Source organism: Arachis ipaensis, chromosome B07, assembly GCF_000816755.2.
Source record: "Arachis ipaensis cultivar K30076 chromosome B07, Araip1.1, whole genome shotgun sequence".
In the NCBI taxonomy this organism is placed as follows: domain Eukaryota; kingdom Viridiplantae; phylum Streptophyta; class Magnoliopsida; order Fabales; family Fabaceae; genus Arachis; species Arachis ipaensis.
The window spans coordinates 11059061-11081753 of NC_029791.2; the positions used below are offsets into that span (position 1 = coordinate 11059061).

General features: G+C 38.0%; 4 protein-coding genes across 4 annotated transcripts; all 4 read right to left on the reverse strand.

Moving 5' to 3' along the window:
* Window positions 2370-4113, reverse strand: LOC107606614. The gene is made up of 4 exons (XM_016308654.1): window positions 3958-4113; window positions 3762-3854; window positions 3525-3626; window positions 2370-2747 (listed from the first exon to the last, which is right to left on the reverse strand). The coding sequence occupies exons 1-4, from the start codon at window positions 4111-4113 to the stop codon at window positions 2370-2372; spliced, it is 729 nt and encodes a 242-aa protein (XP_016164140.1).
* LOC110264982 (uric acid degradation bifunctional protein TTL-like) lies at window positions 7296-9380 on the reverse strand. The gene is made up of 4 exons (XM_021107688.1): window positions 9222-9380; window positions 9030-9131; window positions 7650-7743; window positions 7296-7549 (listed from the first exon to the last, which is right to left on the reverse strand). Exons 1-4 carry the CDS (start codon window positions 9378-9380, stop codon window positions 7296-7298), a joined length of 609 nt encoding a protein of 202 aa, XP_020963347.1.
* Window positions 9656-12415, reverse strand: LOC110264983. The gene is made up of 3 exons (XM_021107689.1): window positions 10983-12415; window positions 10623-10902; window positions 9656-10330 (listed from the first exon to the last, which is right to left on the reverse strand). The coding sequence occupies exons 1-3, from the start codon at window positions 12413-12415 to the stop codon at window positions 9656-9658; spliced, it is 2388 nt and encodes a 795-aa protein (XP_020963348.1).
* Window positions 21748-22581, reverse strand: LOC107606613. Its single transcript, XM_016308653.1, has one exon. The coding sequence runs from the start codon at window positions 22579-22581 to the stop codon at window positions 21748-21750; it is 834 nt and encodes a 277-aa protein (XP_016164139.1).

Consider the following 22693-nt stretch of genomic DNA (forward strand, 5'->3'; position numbering starts at 1 on the left):
TTAGGGCAAATCACGTAAAGAAATAAAATGAAACCAAATTTACATAAATTTCCTAAATCAAGAACTGTTACGTGCATGCCTTTATACACAATTATATGTAAAGCGAATTGATTTACATCGATTTAGTCATTCTAGTAGTAAATCGAATTAAGTAGATTTCAACTCTTAGGTATAGGCATCGGATCTATGAGCTTTGATTTAGTAATGTTCGAAATCCACCCATAGTAAATCGAAACCATTTGCATTGATTTAGACCCGTGGTATGTGCCATAGTAATTCGAAGTGAATAGATTCGATTTAAACTAGGTAGTAAATCGAATTGAGTGACTTCAATTTACACGCAACGAATGCTAGTGGTAAATCAAATCCAATATATATTAATAGTTCGTATCCATCCATAAAGAGGTTAGTGAATGAAATTTAATATCTTTAAAAAATAAATAATAGTTTGTGATGTTAAGTCGCTTAGAATTTTATTATATGTTCTATTGAGATTTTAAAATTATAAATGTTAGTTAGAGTAGTGATTTAGTGGTTTGTTAGAATTTTAAAAATACAAATGCCAGGTGGAGAGGTGATAAACAATGCTTAGTTAGACAACACAAGATTCGATGGTCCCAAAACGTTTGGATCATTAAATGGTCCTATAACAAAACATATTTTTTAAGTTTTTTAATAACTGTTAAATAATTATTATTTAATTTTAATTACAAATTAATCCTTTATATATTATTTAATTATAAAATTTATTTTTTATCTTATAAATTATTATTTTATTATTCATCTATCATATTTATTAATAATAAAAAATAAAAACAACAACGAATTAGATCTTCCATCAATCATAATAAATATTTTGGCAATCCTAATAAATTAGAATTTTATCCTTGATTCGTTACATCCGTAAAAGCTGGTGAAATCATGTTTCGTGGAAATTCAATCGATTGGACATACAACACAATCGATTGAATTTTGCAAGGCATGTGAATTTTTTCTAATTCAATCGATTGTTTGTGTTACCTAATCGATTGAAGTCATCAAAGTAATATGGATTTTCACAATTCAATCAATTGGTTGTGTTACCCAATCGATTTATGTCTTCAAAGTAATATGAATTTTCACAATTTAATCAATTGGTTGTGTTACCTACTGCGTTATATATTACACCATTCTAAATTTTCGTGCTCGTGTTTATAAATTATTATTTTATTATTCATCTATCTTGTCTTTAAAATTCTATTTTCAATTTTTAAGATTTTATTTTGATTTAGATACTCTAATCTTATCTATTCTTTGATATTAAGATTATAAATTGGTGAATAATCTATCATCAACTACTCAATCCTACAATTGGAATCGTTTATCAATCTTTTTTATTATCAATTTTTTTATTGTTTTTGTTCATCATTTATCCATCTACTTAATATCCAATTTTTCTTCATTGTTTATCCATCTCTTTAATATCCAATATTTGTCGTTGATTATGCGATAATCACAGTTACAACATCGGTAGAGATCCAATCCATTTTTTCATTGTAGTATTTAAAAAATAATTCATTGTTTTGATTAAAAAATCGAGGTTAGTGAATAGAATCTCCACTGTTACAATTCTTTATTTCAATTCTTTATTCATGAAATTGCACTATAGCAGAGGCAGAGCTTAGCGGCACTTTTTTCTCTTTTTAGCGGCGGTTTTAAACCGCCGCAAAATATGTTTCCGGCGGCTATGGTGACCGCCCTCATTATGAGCGCTGGGAGTGAGTTCAGCGGTGGTTACCAGCAACCGCTGGTATAACCGTCGCTAAATATGCATTTCGCGGCATGCGTTAAAAAAATCGCCGCAAAATTTGAATTCTACAATTGTCTTCTTGGTTACCAGCGGTTTTAAAACCGCCGCCAATCAATTAAGTTTTTTGCAAGTTTGAATAAATTTTGCGGCTATGTTACAACCGCCGCAGTTAAGGACTGGTTTGTGTATATCTTTACAGGCGGTTTTGAACCGCCGCAATCCCCGATACAACTGTCCTATTTTTTTTAGTCTTTTTGGCGGTTTAGAACTGCCGCCAAGTTCAGAAAAAAATTAAAAAAAAAAGAGACGCAAAATTTGGGTTTTTATTTATGAAATCACATAAAATTTAAAAATAATATCATCAAGTTTTGTTCCTTGGATTTCTAATTATTTTAGGAGTGATTGTATTCACGGATGGAATCTAAACTTGTGACAAAACCAGAAAAATATCCCAAACCACAATGTATTTATCAAAATATCAACAAAATAGATCTCTTGCTAAGAGTTGCATAGTCTACCTAAAAAAAAGTATGCATCAATCCAAAATAATTTCAATCCTAAAGTACTATTTTCTACTATATCATTCCATTGAAAGCATCCCTGCAGCAATCTCTGGTGGCAGCTCCTCACCCTGCCGTTGAAAAAGATAAATCAAAGCACTCTCCATTACCTTTATCCTTTTCTTGTCTGCTGCTGCTTCATCTTCCATCGCTTTCATTTTCAACTTCTCAGCTTCCAGTTCTGTCTGTAGTTCATTCAGCTTCCTTTGCGTCTCCTCTACTTGTACTCTATTTACTGATGGTTGCAAATTTGTACCAAAGAGTTGACTAGGAGTCGGTCCAAAACCCACTCCACGCACTCTACCCAGTTTCTCTCTTCCGAAAACCTGAGCAATGGAATCATTTTGGAACAACACTTTAGATGACTCATCCTGTTGCTCAATCTCCAGAAGTCTTTCCTACAGACATAAAACAACAATATGGATCCGATTCAAGAACATTCAACTTAATTAAAACTTAAACTGAGTTTATATTTGAGGCACACGATAAGCATAAGCATTCATAGGGATATACATCTGAAGTGAGAGTAGAGAATACTTTTGAATGGATTGGATTCCAGTTCTGTCACAAAATCAATTTGAGCAACCACAAGACACCCAAGTACGCTATAGTTTTCATCATTCAGAACTCCCTGGATTCCAAGACTTATACTGTTCTTCCTCTATTACTAAACTTGGATTCCAAACTTCTACTGTTCTCGCTCTATTACTAAACTTAATACCTATTACACGCTCTCTGAATATCGCTCATTTAAGTAAATGTATAAATACATAAATAAATAAATAAAATGGGCAAAGAAATAATTCAATACTAGTATTCTAGTAATTTTGACTAATTGCTCCTAATCATGTGTTACATATATATTTTGAAACAAATAATTAGAACTGTTAAAACATCATTATTTATAAAGCAATTAACAAAATTTCTGCCCAAATAAAGAACCATTTCGGTCATACAAATATTTTGTAAATTAATTGAATCCTTCACATGTAACAACTTTATATTATAGTATAAGCGTTGGAATCAAAAACTTATTTGTAGACATTGAATGAAAAGAAACCCACAACTTATTTTCAGCTCAGCACATAAGGAATGGGCAACTAAAAAGCAGCAATGAACTATGGATGCGTTAGATATCATAATTTTGATGACTAATCATATTAAGTTGTACTTACACCAATTTCTCTTGCCTCATCATTAATATAAGAGCCATCCCTTCTTTTGTAAACCTTGATCCATAACTCCCCTCTACCGACTATCCTTCCTTCTTGTTCTGACTGAAATAACAAAGTTTAATCAATCACCGAAATTGACTAATCAGGGAGAATGTAGACACAGAGATAGTCCAAGGATTGAATTATGCAAAGCAGTACAAATTACAAAACCAAAGAGTGAATAAAAAAGTACACTACCTCTTCTTCCCTCCGCCGAGCCAGGCTTTTCGAATCGCCAGTGTGGGTATACAACTGTTTTGATTGATTTATCGCATTTTTCCTACACTTCTCCTATTGGTCCATCAGAGATAAATGGGGATTAGAAACTGTTTTAAAAAAGACACAATGCAAAGGTGATTGTACTATATTATACCAATATAAATACTATTTTTACCTTCGTCTCAGGTTTGGCACGATAATCAAGGTACCATCTCCAGTGATCTCGATCAATTCCCGGCGGACGGTTCTCAATATTTTCTTCAGTCGACAATGTTGGCTCGTAGTAATCATCATACAACCTCAGCCTTGTATCTTTCCAAGACTTCCCCATACTTTTCAAAATATTTTTTTTATAATCTCGTCACTATCTTCATCAAACTCAAAGATTTGCTGCATAAATGACACAATTTGTTAAAAATATTTGCTGGAATACTCCCTGGTCAAGGAGCAGGTCAAAGGTAGCCATCCATTACAAAAACATCTTTTAGCAATAAAGAATAAATCGAAGAAGCTGCACTAACCGACGTGAACCAAAAAAAATGGAGTAAAAGATGTTTATTGACTCAAATATAATACTGATTAAAAAAACGCACAAAGGATTAAAAATTGTATAATATCATTAACAGCAATCCATAAGCCAACAAATTAAAAAGAAAAAATGCCAACTCATATCTTAAGAGTACACAGAAGTTTGTGAATAAAATCGGTGCATTCATGAACACTTCATATACAAACACTTTGTGTTATATTTAAGTTATTTTTAATTTAAGAATAAATTACTATTCCTGAAATAATCAATTCTAATCATGAATAAGCAGATGTAACTTAGATCGGATATAAACTCTTACCTTGACACATTCGAAATAAACTTTATCTTTAGTGGTAACGTGATGCCAACTTTCCTCACAGATAGAAAATTTTCCGTAGTCAGATCCAAGCATACCAAGAATGCCACTCAACAGGCCAGCTTCGTCTCCAACTGGCTGCTTTTCATTGTTGAACCTAAGCATGATCCTTCTACCATTGGGCCGTTCCATAGCCCCTCACACTCAGTTTAGCCGGCTTGATTGTGCCATCGGAATCTACAAGCCAATTATAAACCTTTATATATGTCTCCGTTGTAGACCGTTTGCATGAAGAAAATTAAATAACACATACTCTAGCGTAAATTGAAGAGGGTAAATCTAATAGATAGTTACCGATGGTCTTAACCGTCCAATACTCTATGGTCTTCTGTCCTTTGCGACTCTGAGCTCTAGAAGCAACAAAGCGGTTGTCAACTTTTTGATCAATAGAATCCACTTCATGAGCATTGGCGTCCAAGTGTACGTGTCCTGGCTCCGAGTTCTGACTGCTATAAGTGCGCGTTTGTGGAGCAGGCCTTGGTTCACTGCGCGGTGGACGGAACGGGTGTACGGTTGTATAGACACTACCACAGCTTGCTTGGGGAATTTTAGAGTCATCTTGGTGGAGAGCCGAAGTCGGAGACGGAGCCAGAGCCGGTGCCTTTTGAGATTGCTGGCATGCTGGTCCTGATTTAGCCTTTTTTGTAAACCGGTCTTTCCTAGCCATCTTAAATTCATAATAACATGATGCAGGCAAAAAATCATCACATTAACTCCAACAACATATAATGCGGGTAAATTTTGTTTATATATACTAGAACCCAAAAAATTAACTTGTATACAATGCGAGGAGTTACTCAGCACATGACATGGTTATAAGCATAAATACTCTACTTGTTCTTTATAAGCGAGATTCATCATTACAAAAGCAAATCATGAAGCTTTAAGGCCAAAACAAGTTATAACACTAACTGAAACCAAAATAAACAAATCGTAACGTGTTCATAAGGGGGAAATTACAACACATAACACGCCTACTGTGCTAACTAAGTAACTATGTATATACCATGATATGAATATATCAAATGCACATGGAAGGATCACAGCCGTTGGTGCTTCGTGAGTGCTGTTTCTCTTTATGTAATAATGAAGAACCTTGTTTTAGCAATTTTCCTTATGAAGTTATGATAATTTCATTACTATAAGAAATTAAGTTTGGTTAGTTTAATAATTTATCAACACATAGATGGAATAATGATATGAAGAACTCCTAAAGTCTAGCACTACTCATGAAAACATCAGCAATATAAAAGGCTTTAAGATTTAAAATACACTCATGAGAATCAAATTCATTCAATGCCCTCCAGAACACCTACTACAATCACATTAGAACATCACAAATGTTATTGGAAGAAATAGGGGTGGTTACCAGAACAGAGAGGGCGGGCCTAACAGCAATCCCAAACCCACGACTACCAAAATAATAGAGAGAGCGACGTGACCGGCGGGTTCTGGAAGCTGAATCAAGGATACAGATGAGCAGTTCTCCCCGGCGACAACAAAGACAGGCCAGATTAGTGAACTAGGGCTGCGTGGATTATAAAGTGTTTAAGGAGTGAGGAGAAGAGGTAGGACGCAGCAACTGGGGATTTTGAAATTGGGTAGAAACAGATCCACTATTTGTCATAATGAATAACTATTGCCGAAAAAAAAGAAATTGAGACGCAGGAAGGATTATAGTGGGAGGAAACTGAAATATTAAAAATTGAATAGAATATAAATTTATTACTGATTCTTTAATTTTGAAAAAAAAAAAATAACAACAACAACAATAATAATAATAATAATCATCATCATCATCATCATCATCATCATCATCATTAGTGGCAGATCCAAAAATCTTATAAAGAGGGACTTTAGATTTCTGTTGGGGTAAAACAAACCAAAATTGCTTCCGGTTTCAATAGGGTCTTTAAGAACTTTTTTAAACATGGCAAACAAATAAATTTAAATTCAACTCTTGCCTTTCCTCTGTTGATAATTTATGTTAGAGGCTTGCAATTTTTATTATTAAGTGCAAATTCTGTTAATGCTTCAAAGCAACAGATTTTTGTAAAAGGTATGCAAATATTCTATATTTGCATGTCTTTTGAAGACTTCATTGTATGTTTTTGTGCCTTATCTTTTTCCTCCCACATTTTACAGGTAATCTGTTGCATTCAGCATTTTGGTATGGTAGTATTGTCCATTTCAGGATCTATCTATTGTCCAGGTTCTTGATCCAAATTTCTTCCCATCCTATTGTCCATTTCATGGTGCAGCTGGTTCTTATTTTAGATTTTTGCAAAGGATTTGCCATTCTGTCTATTTGCTCAGACTGTAGCATTTGTAACATTCAACAGGGTTGTATATTCTATGCGGAACAGAGCACGAATCATAGTAAAATAGGTCACTGATTGTCCCAAAAAATTTATATTAATCAGCATCTTGAAGTAGTCAAGATAAAAACTGCAAAAATAGGTAAAACACCAAGGGCATTCAATGCAGCATACTAACAATCCCTAGAAGCAATATGAAGAGTTATAAAGTCACGACAACTTCAACACACAAGTCTTGGGCATCCTATAAATCTAAAACCAAATTATTCAATTATACTATTGCAATATCTTCAAGGGTTCAGGTATCGTGTCGCCCACATAGCTAGGTGCCATGCATTCTTCTTATTAGGAGACATTCCACTATATGGATATTCATTCTCGTCCAGCATTTTATTAAGGTCATATGACAGCATCGAGGCCTTTTGTCCAGCAGAATCAGCCTCTTCAGAGCTTTCGGAGGAGACAACGGCCTCTTTCTCCACTGAATCCGGTACCACCTCCCCCGTTTCTTCGGATGCCTCCTGAATCTGGGATCGAGATAACCCTGACAGGTACATCATAGCCAAATATAGGCACAAAATATTAGGAATTAGTGTATGAACATAATTATATTAATTCAACAACCAAAAAGTTGTTAATCTTACATTCCCATAGTCGTTCAAGTCCATGTTCTATGAGTTTGAATTCCTCTCGTGCTGCAATATCCAGTTCAACAACAAGAGTATTTTCATAGCGTACCTGCACAACACACCACCTAAATAATGTAGAAACACTTTTTGTAAAAACCTGGGACAATGTAATCCCTTACAATATATGATATATATAATTATTCACATAATTCTGAACCTAAAAATTAGAATACTGATGACTCGTCAGTTTATTATTATACATTTTTTTATATAGCAAACAGATTAGATCGCAAAAAGGATATGGCATCAAAGAAAGAGTACACAAGTAACAGCAGCAAAATAAGGAATCTTTGGGGTCGCTCCTACTCAAGTCAGAATTAAAAAATTTGCCTCATGCACACAATTCAGTTTACGAAGTAAAATTAAAAGATATACCACCTTCAATATATATATATATATATATAAAGAAGCAAAGGTTAATCACATGCATTCGAGCCCTTCTAGAAGACTCAACCATTTGTACTTTATAAGAGAACCTAAAAATTAGAATACTGGTGACTCGTCAGTTTATTACTATACATTTTTTTTTATATAGCAAACAGATTAGATCGCAAAAAAGATATGGCATCAAAGAAAGAGTACACAAGTAACAGCAGCAAAATAAGGAATCTTTGGGGTCGCTCCTACTCAAGTCAGAATTAAAAAATTTGCCTCATGCACACAATTCAGTTTATGAAGTAAAATTAAAAGATATACCACCTTCAAAATATATATATATATAAAGAAGAAAAGGTTAATCGCATGCATTCGAGCCCTTCTAGAAGACTTAACCATTTGTACTTTATAAGAGAAATTACTATTAAATAGGATAAGGATAATAAGCCTAAGTAATCCCATAATTCAGCTTCATAACAGGGTTGAGAATTTCCCATTATATATATATATATAACAGTTATCATCATGACTTTATCTTTAGGTAGTTTCAGAATTTCCTTTAATTTATTACACCCACATAGATTAGAAAAAGTTTTTGAGTGCAGTTTGACAATTTCTTAAGAAGAAAGACTTAAGAGAATGTAATATCATAACCATCTAGCTAAACATAGCTTCTCCTGTAACATGGCAAACTGAAACCACAAAAGGGTCAATATTATATGCTTGAGTACGATAAAAGGGTCTATATTATATGCTATTAAGTTTCTTCTAGTCCACATATCTCATCAAGTTTATCTTGCTATACAAATTACAATTAAATTCCCCAGCCTCAATAGTGATTCGGCTTAATGAACCAAATTTAATTATAATCTTAGAAAGCAAATAATATAGTTTATATATCTAGATAGAGAACTATTATATACGTTAGATAAATAGCAAGGAAAAACACCACTATTTTACCTTCACATCGTCAAGTATTTTCTGTGACTCCCACGTTTCCGTATTTGTTATAAACTCAAACCCAAATTTGGCCCGGTACTTTCGATCCCAATGAAACAATTTCTAGCATTTAAATATAACCATGTGAATATGGGTTTCATTCACAAATAAAAAAAAGATTTACAAAATTAAATTGGGCAGCAGCAAACAAACCCTCATCATTGAAGCCGGGGCATAACGAATGGCTCGATAGAGGTGACTGTGTCCAGAGAAGGCATCCAACCATGATTGTATACGGGACTCTTTGAACCACAACTGCCTTGCAAATGAGGTTGCGACCTCCAACGAAGAGAAATGAGACGCATCTATCATCTTCTCTGCGAACCAACGGCTTTTGGAAATGAGAAAGAAGTCTCTGCTCTCCAATTTTCCTTAAAGTCAATGGAGATAGAAAGAATGTCCAAGGACAGTATAAAAATGTGATTGTAGGATAATTGAAGGAGATGTTACAGCATTGTGAAGACCCAGCTAAATAACAGAGTTTATATGAGAGGATAAGTTTTAAAAAATCTAAGAAGTCTCAATCAATTCGACCTATTGTCTAACGATATGACTAACATACAATCCACTAAATACAACCCAGTCTTTTAGGAATCGGCTGCCTCATCACAATCTTCAACCCCGTCGGTAATGGACTCCTCTAAATCTCCGTCTCTTGTCAACCGCAGGCCTTCGACATCAAATTCAGGCAAGCTAGTCATACAGGACTGTGGATGAAGGTCGACCTCACAATGTTCATAGTCTTCGCCCATATCAAACAACTCTCTTGGTTTCACACGGACTACTACACTCCATCCGCTCTCCACCTCATCCTCCACGTAGAACACAAGATGCGCCTCAGATGCCAAGATGTACGGCTCATCGTCTTCTCGATCACCGGTGTGAATTGGTGTGGCAAAATTGACACAGGTGTGGCCGAAAACATCCTGTCGGATGCCTCTCCCCGACGTGGTATCTGCCCAAAGACACTTGAACAAGACTACATTGAATTGACCATTGTAATTTAGCTTAATGATGTCTACTAATCTCCCGTAATACGAGACACCACCAACAGCAACATTGGCATCCCGTTTACTTGCATAACTTCTAGTATTCGAAGTGACATAAATTCTACTATTCTGTGTTTTCATTCCTTCCTCCCTCGACATGGTCCTAAATTTAAATCCGTTGACGTTGTACACATGATAGCGTTTGGCCTGAGCAATCGGACTGCAGGCGAGCCACTGCAACTCGTTCGAATGATTGGTGCTTCCAAATGTGACCTGGTATTGAACCATTAGAGGCAAGAAAGCATCAAATGGTAGTAGGATCCTGGGATATTAAGATTACCGTATGCCTGAGCCAGTTCGAAAATTCTCTGTGCACAACATTATCTACGTGAGACTGGGACCTTGTTTTACTTCACAATTTTCTCTTTGTGATGGCTCTGTACTCACTGTACACAAAAAGATACTTCAAGTTCAGTACTATCAATACCAAATTGGCTCACGGTATAATTTTAGAACTCAGGCTTTGTACGTACTCCAATAATTTCTCTACAGCAATGTAATTTACCAGTACATGACGATGTGCTTGAAGCTTTTCAGTTGGTTTTAGTGTGAAAAATGAAGCTGCCCCGACCGCCTTTCCAACCTCTAGGAACATGTTGGCAATCTCGCTCGGCGGAGCATCGCTCGGCCGGTCGTCAACGCGCGTCGGTCGGTTGATCCTAGTCTCGACGTTATCTAGGTATCTTGAACAGAATGTGAGAATCTCCTCGGATAGGTAGCCCTCTGCTATCGATCCTTCCGGTTGTGCCCTGTTACGCACGTACTGCTTGAGATGACATAGGTACCTTCGAGAATGTAACATATAAATTACTAGGTGACAACTATCCTAATAAAATAGGCCGAGAAAGCTTAAGTAGATCTTTACCTCTCGATTGGGTACATCCACCGGTAGTGCACTAGGCCACCAAGATGTATCTCCTCGACCAAATGCACCGTTAGATGAACCATGACTGTGAAGAAGGAAGGTGGAAATATCATCTCCATGTCGTACAGAGTATGGACCACACGATCCTGAAGGAGAGGAAGTTGTTGAGGATCTATGGATTTACTGCATATTAGTCCGAAAAAGGCTGATAAATCAGCCAAGACAGTGGACACTGGGGTGGGAAATACGTGTTTTGACGCAATTGGTAATAGATGTTCCATTAGAACATGGCAGTCATGACTCTTCAAACCAAATAACTTACGCTGTTTTAAGTCAACACAGCGAGAGATGTTGCTAGAGTACCCGTCTGAAAAGACCACATTCTTGATGGTCCTAAGAAAGACATCCTTCTGTGAGTTCGACATGGTAAAGACTGCAGCGGGATACTTTTCACCTTCAAGTGGCCACATATCATGCCTGATTCCCATCAACTGGAGATCTTTACAAGCTTTCAGGTGGTCTTTGGATTTACCGCTCTCGTTCAACATGGTAAATACAATGTTATCGCACACATTCTTCTCTATGTGCATGACGTCAAGGTTGTGACATAATTCGTTGTTCTCCCAGTATGGCAGATCAAAGAATACACTCCTCTTCTTCCAGGGTGACTCGTCTTGCACCACAGTCTGCTGGCCACCTCTTCTTTTACTGCCCATCGCTTGCACCTTGCCCTGTGAGACGGGCACACCCTCCAATTGTCTCAGGACATCACTGTCAGTCAATTTGGTAGGTGGGGATCTATCCTCTACTTTACCATTAAATCTAATCCGGTCTTGTCTATATCTGTGATCGCGATTCAAGAAGCGCCAATGACCCATATAACACCATTTTTGACTGAAGGTGAGTCGCATAGTCTCGGCATCCAAATTACACGTGGGGCAGGCTCTCCCGCCGTATGTATTCCAACCAGATAAATTGCCCAAGCCAGGAAAATTGCTGATAGTCCACATCAACGCAGTACACATCTTGAATGTTTTCTTCTCACTGGCGTTGTAGGTATCAACACCGGCCCACAACTGCTTCAACTCATTGATTAGGGGTTGTAGGTATACATCTATGTCATTGCCAGGCATTTTAGGACCGGGAATGATCGTAGAGAGTATAAAGTTGGTTTGTTTCATGCAAATCCATGGGGGTAAGTTGTATAGAATAAGAATCACTGGCCATATTGAGTACTTTGAACTGAGGTTTCCATAAGGATTGAAGCCATCACTGGCCAAGGCTAAGCGAACACTGCGCGGATCGCCAGAAAAGTCAGTATATCTCATGTCAAATGCTTTCCAACCCTCGCCGTCTCTGGGATGCCTCAAGAAACCGTCATAGTTGGTGCCTCTCTTGTGCCACAACATGTTCACAGATGTCTTGCTGGACATGAATAATCGTTACAACCGTGGAATCAGAGGAAAATAACGAAGAACTTTCGCCGCCTGATGTTTACCATTCTTCTTGACAACGGCATTGATCCTTTCTACAGAATTCTTCCTGGTCTTCTGCTTCCACCTGGATGCTCCACACCGTTTGCATCTAGACAGGTTGTGGTCAGAACCCTGGTATAGCATGCAGTCATTTGGACATGCATCTATTTTCTTGTACTCAATACCTAGCTTCCTTATGATCATCTTGGCATTGTGTAAGGTCTTCGGAATCTGTGCATGCTCAAAGGCATCCCCCAATAGCCCTAGAATCAATCCAAAAGCCTTGTTGCTCACTCCGCACATGCACTTTATATGGTACAGCCTCACCAGGAAAGACAGCTTCGAGAATCTTGAACATCCCGGATATAATTCCTGCTCGCCGTCCTTAAGCAAGTCTTGAAAGGCACAAACCTCGTGACTAGGTTCATCAGATAAGTATGGCAACACATCCGCAACGTCTCCAGCATGCCCATCCATGGGATCTTCATCCTCACTCTGCAGTCCTAGCAAATTGAATGCATCGTGGATCATGTCACGTATTTGATCTCCTGAATTTATAGTGGGATCTAGTTCTTCCCTATCGCTGGGCCTCTCGTCTACGATCCTCTCACCATGATGTAACCAAAAGGTATAGTTAGGGGGAAATGATTTCATCAGAAGATGATCGTATGCATCTTCTCTAGTCTGGAAAAACCGGAACCCACACATAGGGCATGACAATGTATCATCCCATCGGATGATGCATTGACAAATGCGAAGTCTAGGAATATATTCAGTCCATCCCTATATTCTACACTACCTCGTGGCTTTGTAATCCAGCTCTTATCAATGTCTAAGTAAATGAAATAGCACATACAAATAGATAATTACTAAAAAAATACATAGAACTAAAAAAACCAAATAAAAAATGGGGTGTGTGTCAGGTGAACCAATAACAGTCTATCACAATTATGATATGGAAGAGTACCATACGTAATAAACTCGACAATATATTACAAGCAAAATCATGTAGGGAGCAACGCAATAACTCAAAACAGAAACAGAAACAAAGTTGAGTGCATCCTAGATAACATGAAGAACATGAAAGGTATTGGGAAGGAGGCTTACTCATGTTTAAAATTCTGTACTTTTTTAAAAGAATACTGGTAGAAAGAATTGCTGGTTCCAAGTCCAAAAAATGAAAAGATAAAGAAAAGCTACCTTAAAAATTGAAAAAGAAACCAAGAATAACTGTTAAAATTAAAAAATAAATAGGTCAACAAACATAACTAAACAATGATCATGTACAGTGAATAGAATCTTTAAAATATCTCAAAAATGGAAGACAAAATAGTATTAAAAGTTAGAATTAAAAGAAAGTTAATAAAAAGGGGTTAAAATAACAATAATAACAGATGGAGGATAGATTCATAAAATTTAAGGATATATTACTCCTTGTATGCTTATAAGAAGGTCTTATTATAGTTCCCTGCCATAATTGTCTTCGACCGTGTAAATAGAATAAATGAGTTTTAGTGAAAAAGAATAAATTATTAACCCCTCAACTCAATTTCAATATATCGAAAAAATCACTTGTAACAGATTTTGAGAAATCAATATTGTTCCTTTACTTGGAAAAAAAATGGGCAAACAAGAAAATTTGGTTTTGAGCCATGGTAAGGGAGATGCTATAACATTAATAATTATAGTAATAATGATAAAGAATTTAGTTGAGTTCATTTGATATTTTGGCTTCATTTACCCTGTAACAGGAAACTGTATTACCCAAGCAGGAAGTAGAAAGAGGATACTATGGTCAAGCAAAATAAATTGAAGTCAATAAAAAAATGAAACTTTATAAGTAAACACGCAGAGTCCATAATATCTTCATTGTTTTTCATACCTGGAAAAATGCCCAAAATCCTATCTTATGTAAACTAAGTTCTCTATCAATAATTAGTATATAAACCAGCCAAGCTAGCTAGCTGCGGAAACTAGTTAAGCACTACTTTCAAGTTTCACATAAATAATAATACAAAGAAAATCTCTATATTCTGTTGCAATTTGTTGAACGTAATAGGTACCAATCAGTCAAACTAAAAACGGAATAAAGACTCATGTATCTATATGTTTGTTAGAACTTAGTAACTCCTCTTGACTTCAACATTTCATTCATTAGTCAAAGTTTTTGGAAATTAGAATGTCACCAAATATACTATATTATCAATTATCCAACAATATCCAAAACTCACATAATATTGCTTATTTCACTTTAATATTACTAATAATAGGCAAAAGATGCAGTGGTGAGAAGTTGTCAATGCAGGTAAGTATTGGTTATAACACATTTACAATATTATGGCTACATCAGGCTCAAATCCTTGTTATTATAACCCTTTTTCTAACTAGGAGAATGATCAATTCCACTACTCACATATGCAAAAGATGAATGGATGCAATATTAATAAATCAAATTTATCATAGTGGATTCAAATTTCCAAGCTTAGAGGCAGACCATAGATGTAGGATAGAATGCAAAGAGCACAATGGAGATCATTAAGAAAACTGTAGTGTTTGTATGTCGCATAGTTCTGTACACGCACCTAAAAAGAATGATGACAACCACTTTGCATCTATATATCAGGATTAGTCCAGAACCTTATAACTAGATTAGTCTATTTTAATTTCACACTTTAAAAGCAACATACACATGGAGGGGGTTCAGTGATGGTTCAAAGGCTAATGGGATTTTCTTTTCTCTCATCCAAAATATTGCTTGATTCAATCCAACTCACACGATTACCCTTCAAGTTCAACTAACTATAGCAGGTTTAAGAAGGCAATATAAATTTAATGATCCATCGTAAGAAAAAGGGGAGGAAAAAAGCAACAATGAATAATCGATTGAGAATCAAAGAATCTGTAAAATTAAATCAATCCAATGGTATCAACATGCTTTTTTGTTCACTCAAATCACTCAACCTTGTTTCTCAGCTCCACACTCATCACACAAAGCGAAAAGTACTCTATCTGTCTACACAATAAGAGATTCACTCAAGGGTGAGAGATAGACGATATTAATGTGAACCAATCAAGTCTCAATACTGAATATAAAAATTAACAGAGCAATTCATCCTTGATGATCATGGACAGATGTATTATACTCTAATTTTTGTGATCTTTTGGAAGATAAACTTGCAATCTGCTAATTAATCGTACTGAATGAAATCCCTAACTCGAAATAGCTTCAATTAACCATAATATATAGAACATATAGACAAATACATGTTCAGAACTCTGAACCAATAATGAAAACTAGAAGAAAAGCTCAATGTGGAAGAACAAACCAGTGAAAGGGGGAGGCAGCGATAGTGGTGCACGAAATTGTGATCTCCAGGCTCGAACAAATCCTGGTAATGGCTCCAAAGCTTGGTGCTCTGATCTTAATTCATAATTGTCACAACTTCAATACAACTAACCAGTAAGTGCACTGGGTCGTCCAAGTAATACCTTACGTGAGTAAGGGTCGAATCCCACAGAGATTGTTGGTATGAAACAAGCTATGGTCACCTTGTAAATCTCAGTCAGGCAGATATAAAGTGATAATGGTGTTTTTGAATATTAATTAATAAAATAGGGATAGAGACACTTATGTAATTCATTGATAGGAATTTCAGATAAGCGAATGGAGATGCTTTCGTTCCTCTGAACCTCTGCTTTCCTGCTATCTTCATCCAATATACTAAAAACAATGTCAAAAAGCGTATAAATTATCCGCTCATCAGATAGCTAGGATTCGCGCAAGGTGGAGGACGGTGTCGCGGTTTCACACACTACTGATGAGATGCTCAACTTCGTCGCTGGTGATAGAACCACGGTTGGCCGCTGCGCGATTCGACAGCCAAGACGGAAGCGCCTGGTGGAGCAGATGGTACGAGGCTCTGCTCCCGCTCGTGTTTGGCGCGCTACCAAAATCAAGTGACGGGTTTCTACAAAATTGGGGGGAGGGGGTTTCAATTAATGGCAGTAAGGTAAAAGGGGGAATTGAATTAAGGAATTGAAACTCACCTAGCGGCGTTTCTGGGTGTACTCGCGGGTAGGTTGCACTAGATTTAGGTTGGGTGCTCTTCGCGCCTCTGCTCGTACTTTCGTTCGCACCAAGAGGTTAGGTAAAATCAGGAGGGTTGAAGATATATACCCCAAATTCGCAGCGGTTCGGACTACACGGCCGCTATCCAGGGCGTTTAGTGGTACCTGCCAGACCGCCGCTAACCTCTGCCGGGATCTTCTCAACTAGCGGCGTTTTTGGCTAGGGCCGCTGTTTCTCCACCGCTAGGCTCCGCCTCTGCTGTAGTGTTGATTGTGTAATGAAAAATATATTTTTTTTTAACTTTTAGTGATTCACATACATTGAGGAATACTAGAAAATAAATAAAATTTATTATTTTTTATTATTAATTAGCTAGCAATATTTAAAAGTATAAACTTAAAATGTATTATTGGATTGATATACTAAAAGAATTTAGATAGTTTATATATTTTTTGTCATTGTGAGTCCCACTATAATAAATGCTCAATGTTTTGATGGTATTTATATAACTTATATTCCATGGTAAATCGAATTAGATGAATTCGATTTATGGAATTGGTTGAGCGTCATAGCAAATCGAATCAATTAGCATTTTATCAAATCTCTAAATCAAAGCAATGCAACTAGGTACGAATTATATTACCTAATTAGAGTAGTGATTAACTAGATTAGAAGTTTTCTTCAGAGTTTAGGTAAATCTAATTTAGGTTTCGAATGTTAGATTAAATAGGCAGAAGAAGTTTGATAAGGATTTAATTTAGTTTAATTTTTTAAATTTAATTTAATACTTAAACATTAGGTTAATGGGCCAGTAATGTAGTTTAGTTTTGATTTATTTAAAATTAATGTAATTTAATCCTTAAATGTTAGTGCTTAAATTAATATAATTTAATTTAGTTTAATTTTATACTTTACGTATTGAATATTAGATTAACTATGTACTGTTAAAATTTAATTTAATTTTGTTTACATTAAAGTTTAATTGAATATTAGGTTATCTATGTCCAGGATTACAACATAATTTACAATAAAATTTATTTTTAGTAGAGTTTGTTAATTGTCATGGTTCTAAGAGAATTATTTTCATTGTGGTGCAGCCACATCGATGTATCACCAGCATAAGGAGAAAATATGGTATTTTTTTAGATGACAATATCATACCGTACCTACAGATGGTCGGCTTATACCATCTCGCGAGATTCAATGACCACTAGTTTAGGTTGGATGAGCCGCTAGTCAGTGCATTTGTCGAGCGGTGGTGGCTCAAGTGTCATACCTTCCATATGCCATTCGGGAAGTGCACGATTATGCTACAGGATATTGCATACCAGTTAGGACTTTCCATCGATGGACAGTACGTCAGTAGATGCCTAACGGGTTTCGAGCAGTTCATTGATGGCGAGTGACCTACATGGGATTGATTTCAGGAGTTATTGGGTGTGTTGCCTCTGGAAGACTGGATCGATAAGTTTCCTGTGAAGTGCACTTAGATGTAGGAGACATTCAATCACCTTCTTCATGATGCAGATGAGAAGACAGTCAATAGGTACGCAAGGGCGTACATCATGATGCTATTATCCACCCAACTCTTCGGTGACAAGTCCAGTACATGCTGCATATCCGGTGGCTACCGTACGTAGCGAGATTAGAAGACATGGGTGAATATAGCTGAGGGTCTACCGATCTGTCATGGTTATACCAGTGCTTATGTTGTATGGCCAACAGGAATGTGGTTAAGTTAGCCGGTCTGTTACAGCTCCTTCAGTTATGGATCTTCTGGCAGTTCCCGAGTTTCAGGCCTGATGGGTTTGACGCCTTTCATTGGCCATTGGCGACGAGTTATCATTGTCTTATTTGGTAATATATATTACAAATTATTGTCATTATTCATAACATGTATTTTGGTGTCAGGTGGTCCAGTTATCAGCCAATATTGAGCGAAAAGGGGCCTAGAGTCGTGCAGTGGAGGCTCAGCATAGATTTACTCCGGCAAAGGGATGTATATGTTTTACCTTTGAAGCATTCATTGTTGGTGTTTATCTAAACTACTTACTGGATGTAAATTGAGTTGCAATACTCTTCATTCTTTACCAGTTCACATGGATGACATACAATGCATCGGATGTTGTTTAGATAGTTCATCCTGAGATCTTGGAGCCCCGACATATAACGCTGTGACAACATTGATCTACTTTGCCATGATAGAGTGACATCAGGTGGATAGAGTGCTACCACATCTTGGTGGAGTACAGCATCGCCCACTGCCTGCACTAGACATTGATTTTCTAATGGCAAAGGATGGCAGAGGCAGGGACCGATAGTTTCCAGATATTTTACAGACTTGGCATGTACATTGGACCAGGCAGACCAACCATATGCTACAATTTGACGTGGTGGCAGACCCAGGACCATCACAGGCTTACTTGGAGTGGTGGCATGAGTATGGGCGGAGATTCTTATCGCCAGATCTCTTTCTCGGAGATCCCAGAGCAGATCCCATGCCTATCGAAGAGACGTAGTAAGGTCTAGGCTGGGTACCTGAGACGGATTAGGTGCCAGATGTTCCTGATAGACATCGAGTGGAATGGAGATGTGCTGGTACACGAGCCAATGATCATGAGTGGAGGTGGCTCGATGATGCGATTAATGTCATGGAGGGGAGAGGTAGGGGGCGCGATCGAGAGGGAGAGAGAGGTGGACGTCGAGGTAGAGGTCGACGTATTAGGAGAGGTGAGTATGACAGAGATGACGGTGGAGATGACAGCAGTAGAGATGATGATGAGGGTGGAGTTGGAGGTGGTGGTGGAGGTGGAGATGAATTGGCAGTGGTGGTAGGGGGTTTTAGGGTGGATCTAATGTCGGTGGAGGTTATGGGGGTTGTAGAGGTGGAGGTGGAGGAGGTGGTGGTGGTGGTGGGGGTGAGGGTGGTTTTCATTGTGGTACTTTAGGGTTAGGGGATGGTAGAGGGTTTGGGGGTTTAGGCGATTATTTTATTGGTGTCCCTAGTAGTGATGAGGCCCTGCATGAGAGTCAGACATTCATGAGCCCCGGTGAGCTCCTTTCGAACTTGTTAGGTAGCGATGGCCTTGATAGCGAGTTCAAAGGATCTCGCTTCCTAGAGGAGATTAGCATTATTATTCAAGCAGATGAGGCAGCCCGACGTGGAGTACAGGTCCCCGGACACTAGACACCCATTGACTTGGACCTGAATGAGCCTCCGTCAGGTTCTTTGGATGAGACATTTGCATTGGGTGGCACTCCTCCTTCGGTAGCCACAACTAGATCCCCCGATCGTGCAGGTCCATGCAAGCCACCTAGACCGATAGAGACGAGGATGAGGTACCTCACGCTCAGAGAGAACAATGGATTAGGTGCCCACACTGCTGCTTCACAGGGTCACATCTATTCTAACTATTCGGATGACTATTTAGTTATATGTTATTATATTATCTACCTCTCGTGTTTGTGTTGTTGTATTCAACATTATGTTATCCCGCTATGTTATCATGTTATTAGGTTACCATGCTATGTTATTATGCCTATCATGCTATGTCATTATGTATTACTTGATTGAGTTTGAAAAATATAATTTAAGGATGATCTTGGTTGATGACTATTGAAATTTTATGGAAAAGAAGTGAAGGCAACACCGTTATGAAAAAGAAAATACTATATTATTAATAACAATCTGTCCTATAAGACAACAATAAAGATAACTACAAACATCTCGATAACAAAACACAGAATGCCACAAACATTGCTAAGCAACAATAAAGTGTAATACAGTGGACTTTCCATAAAGCAACATGATAAAAAGTGACACAGTAAACAACCGAACAAGCAACACAATAAAAAATGCTACACTCCACTAGCTACTCTAGAACCCCCAGTGCCTCTTCTCTATGGGCAACTCTGCCTAGTATGACCAGGCTGTCTGCATAGCCCACACCGCTTTGGTCGATTTGGATCGACCTCGTCCATACTAATGCAAATTCTAGTGCTCCTCAGACGACCTTCAGATGCATGTCTATTACTGGTATCAGAGATGACTGTTGGACTATTATATGGTGGCTAGAAGCCTTCTGGAATCGAATGATTGAATCCCATCCTGTAGACATTAAACACCATGCTGAGGTGATATACCTCGTGGACATACGTTGCCCAACTCAGGCGGGAATATGCACAGCAAGCAACTGCATGGCAACATGGGTAGTGAAGGGCCTGAAAGTACCCGCAATTGCAAGGCCGGTCTCTCAACGGGATTTTGTTGGAGTAGTCTCGGCCAAGATAAACTCTGAATTATCATATAGTGTCACTGTGAAACATCTCGATGCCTTTAGGTTTGCCTCCATTGCCTTCACAAGTGACTGACTAAATTGCTGACCTGTCTCCAACTATACCTCGCCTCTCTTCTCTTGCGAACAAATAGCTCTGCTAATCTACCCTAAATGGACTTCACCAAGGAATAAACTGAAAGGTTCCTGACACCCTTGAGCACCGAATACACACACTCAAAAATATTTATAGTCATATGGCCGAATCTACGACCATCATCCCGGTGCTGAGTCCACTTGTCATACTTCATCCTGTTGGCCCAGTCATACATTGTCGGGTATTCCGTCCAGAGGATGTCAAACCAATAATCAAACTCGACCTCAGTCTTCGCATAAGAAGCATTGACTACAATCCTCCTGGCATCCTTTCCCTCGCGAAATTTGCTGTAACGTGCCTAATACAGAATGCCTGATAAGCAGCAGGTGGAACCCACCCACCATCAGGTGCCTCCAAGGCGCCCTTGATCCCATTGTGCCTATCAGAGATCACGAGAATGCCCGGCTGAGGAGTCACGTGCTGCAGTGAGACAAGAAAAAATACCACGACTCCACATTTTCACCCTCTACTAGGGCAAAAGCAATAGGAATGATATTAGAATTTCCACCCTAAGCTATCGCAACTAGCAAAGTTCTCCCATATTTGTTGTACAAATGAGTCTTGTCAATACTGACCAATGGTTTACAATACTTGAATGCCTCGATGCATGATGAAAATGACCAAAAAAATTTGGTGAAAAACGCTAACTTCCCGTCAACCTGGCCTCCGACTTGCATAGGACTCGTCTTCGGAACTACGATACTGTCTGGCATCGTTATCTGCACACCGAGCACCCGTCTTGACAGCTCATTGTAGGCCTCCTCCGATCCCCATATATCTGCGCAACGGCCTACTGCTTAGCTAACCACACTCTCTTGTACGTATGTCTGAACCCAAAATGTGTCTTCGTCATATTTTGCAGAACCTTGATGGACACATCCATATCAGCTCTGATCACAGGAAGGATGAAAGCAGATATCACATGATAGTCAAGCTTCCTGTGATCACTGGAAATCGAGGTGGCCAAACATGTATGAAGTTCGTTATACCGTCTGACCTCCCAAATACCCTTCCGTCGCCGGAGAGTGATCCGAATCAACCATCTGTAACTATTTCCGAACTCCTTACACTTGTCATAGTACTTGTCATGGTTCAATTCCATCACTTTGTACTCAACTTCACTACGGATGCTATAAGTCTTTACACATAAGACGACTTCCTCTTTATTCTGAAACTGCTGACCGACTTGGAACTCAGCTTGACCAACGGTGTCTTGTGAATCTCTTGCACTAAAATCGGATTCCACATTCGGTAACCCCTCTGGTCTCTTCGCATCCAAGTCTATAGTCAAAAAGTGCGGTAGGTACTGCTGAGTTTCCAAGCTCGATGCTCCACCAGCCCCAACAGGAATATTCCTCCCTATATCATCATCGCTGTCATCAGCAATCATGGCGGGCTCCACATCATCGTCATCCCCTAGGACATCTTCCACCACATCCGGTTCTCCAACCGCCCTAGAAATCAGAATCATAACAGGAGTATTCATGTTAGCATCTAGTTCCGCAATCTCATCGCAGTGTAGATCAACTGCAAAAGATGGAGATGCCACCAAATTTCCTGTAGATGAAGTTACAAGCAGAGATGAAGACGCAACAATAGGGGTTGAATTGGAGGCTGATGCCATCGGTTCGATCCTCCTGGCTAGAGACCACATCCACAAGCTTCACCAATAATTCAAGGATTCTCACCTCCGAAAATTGGCAATGATAGTGAAATAAAACTTACAAATCCTCATC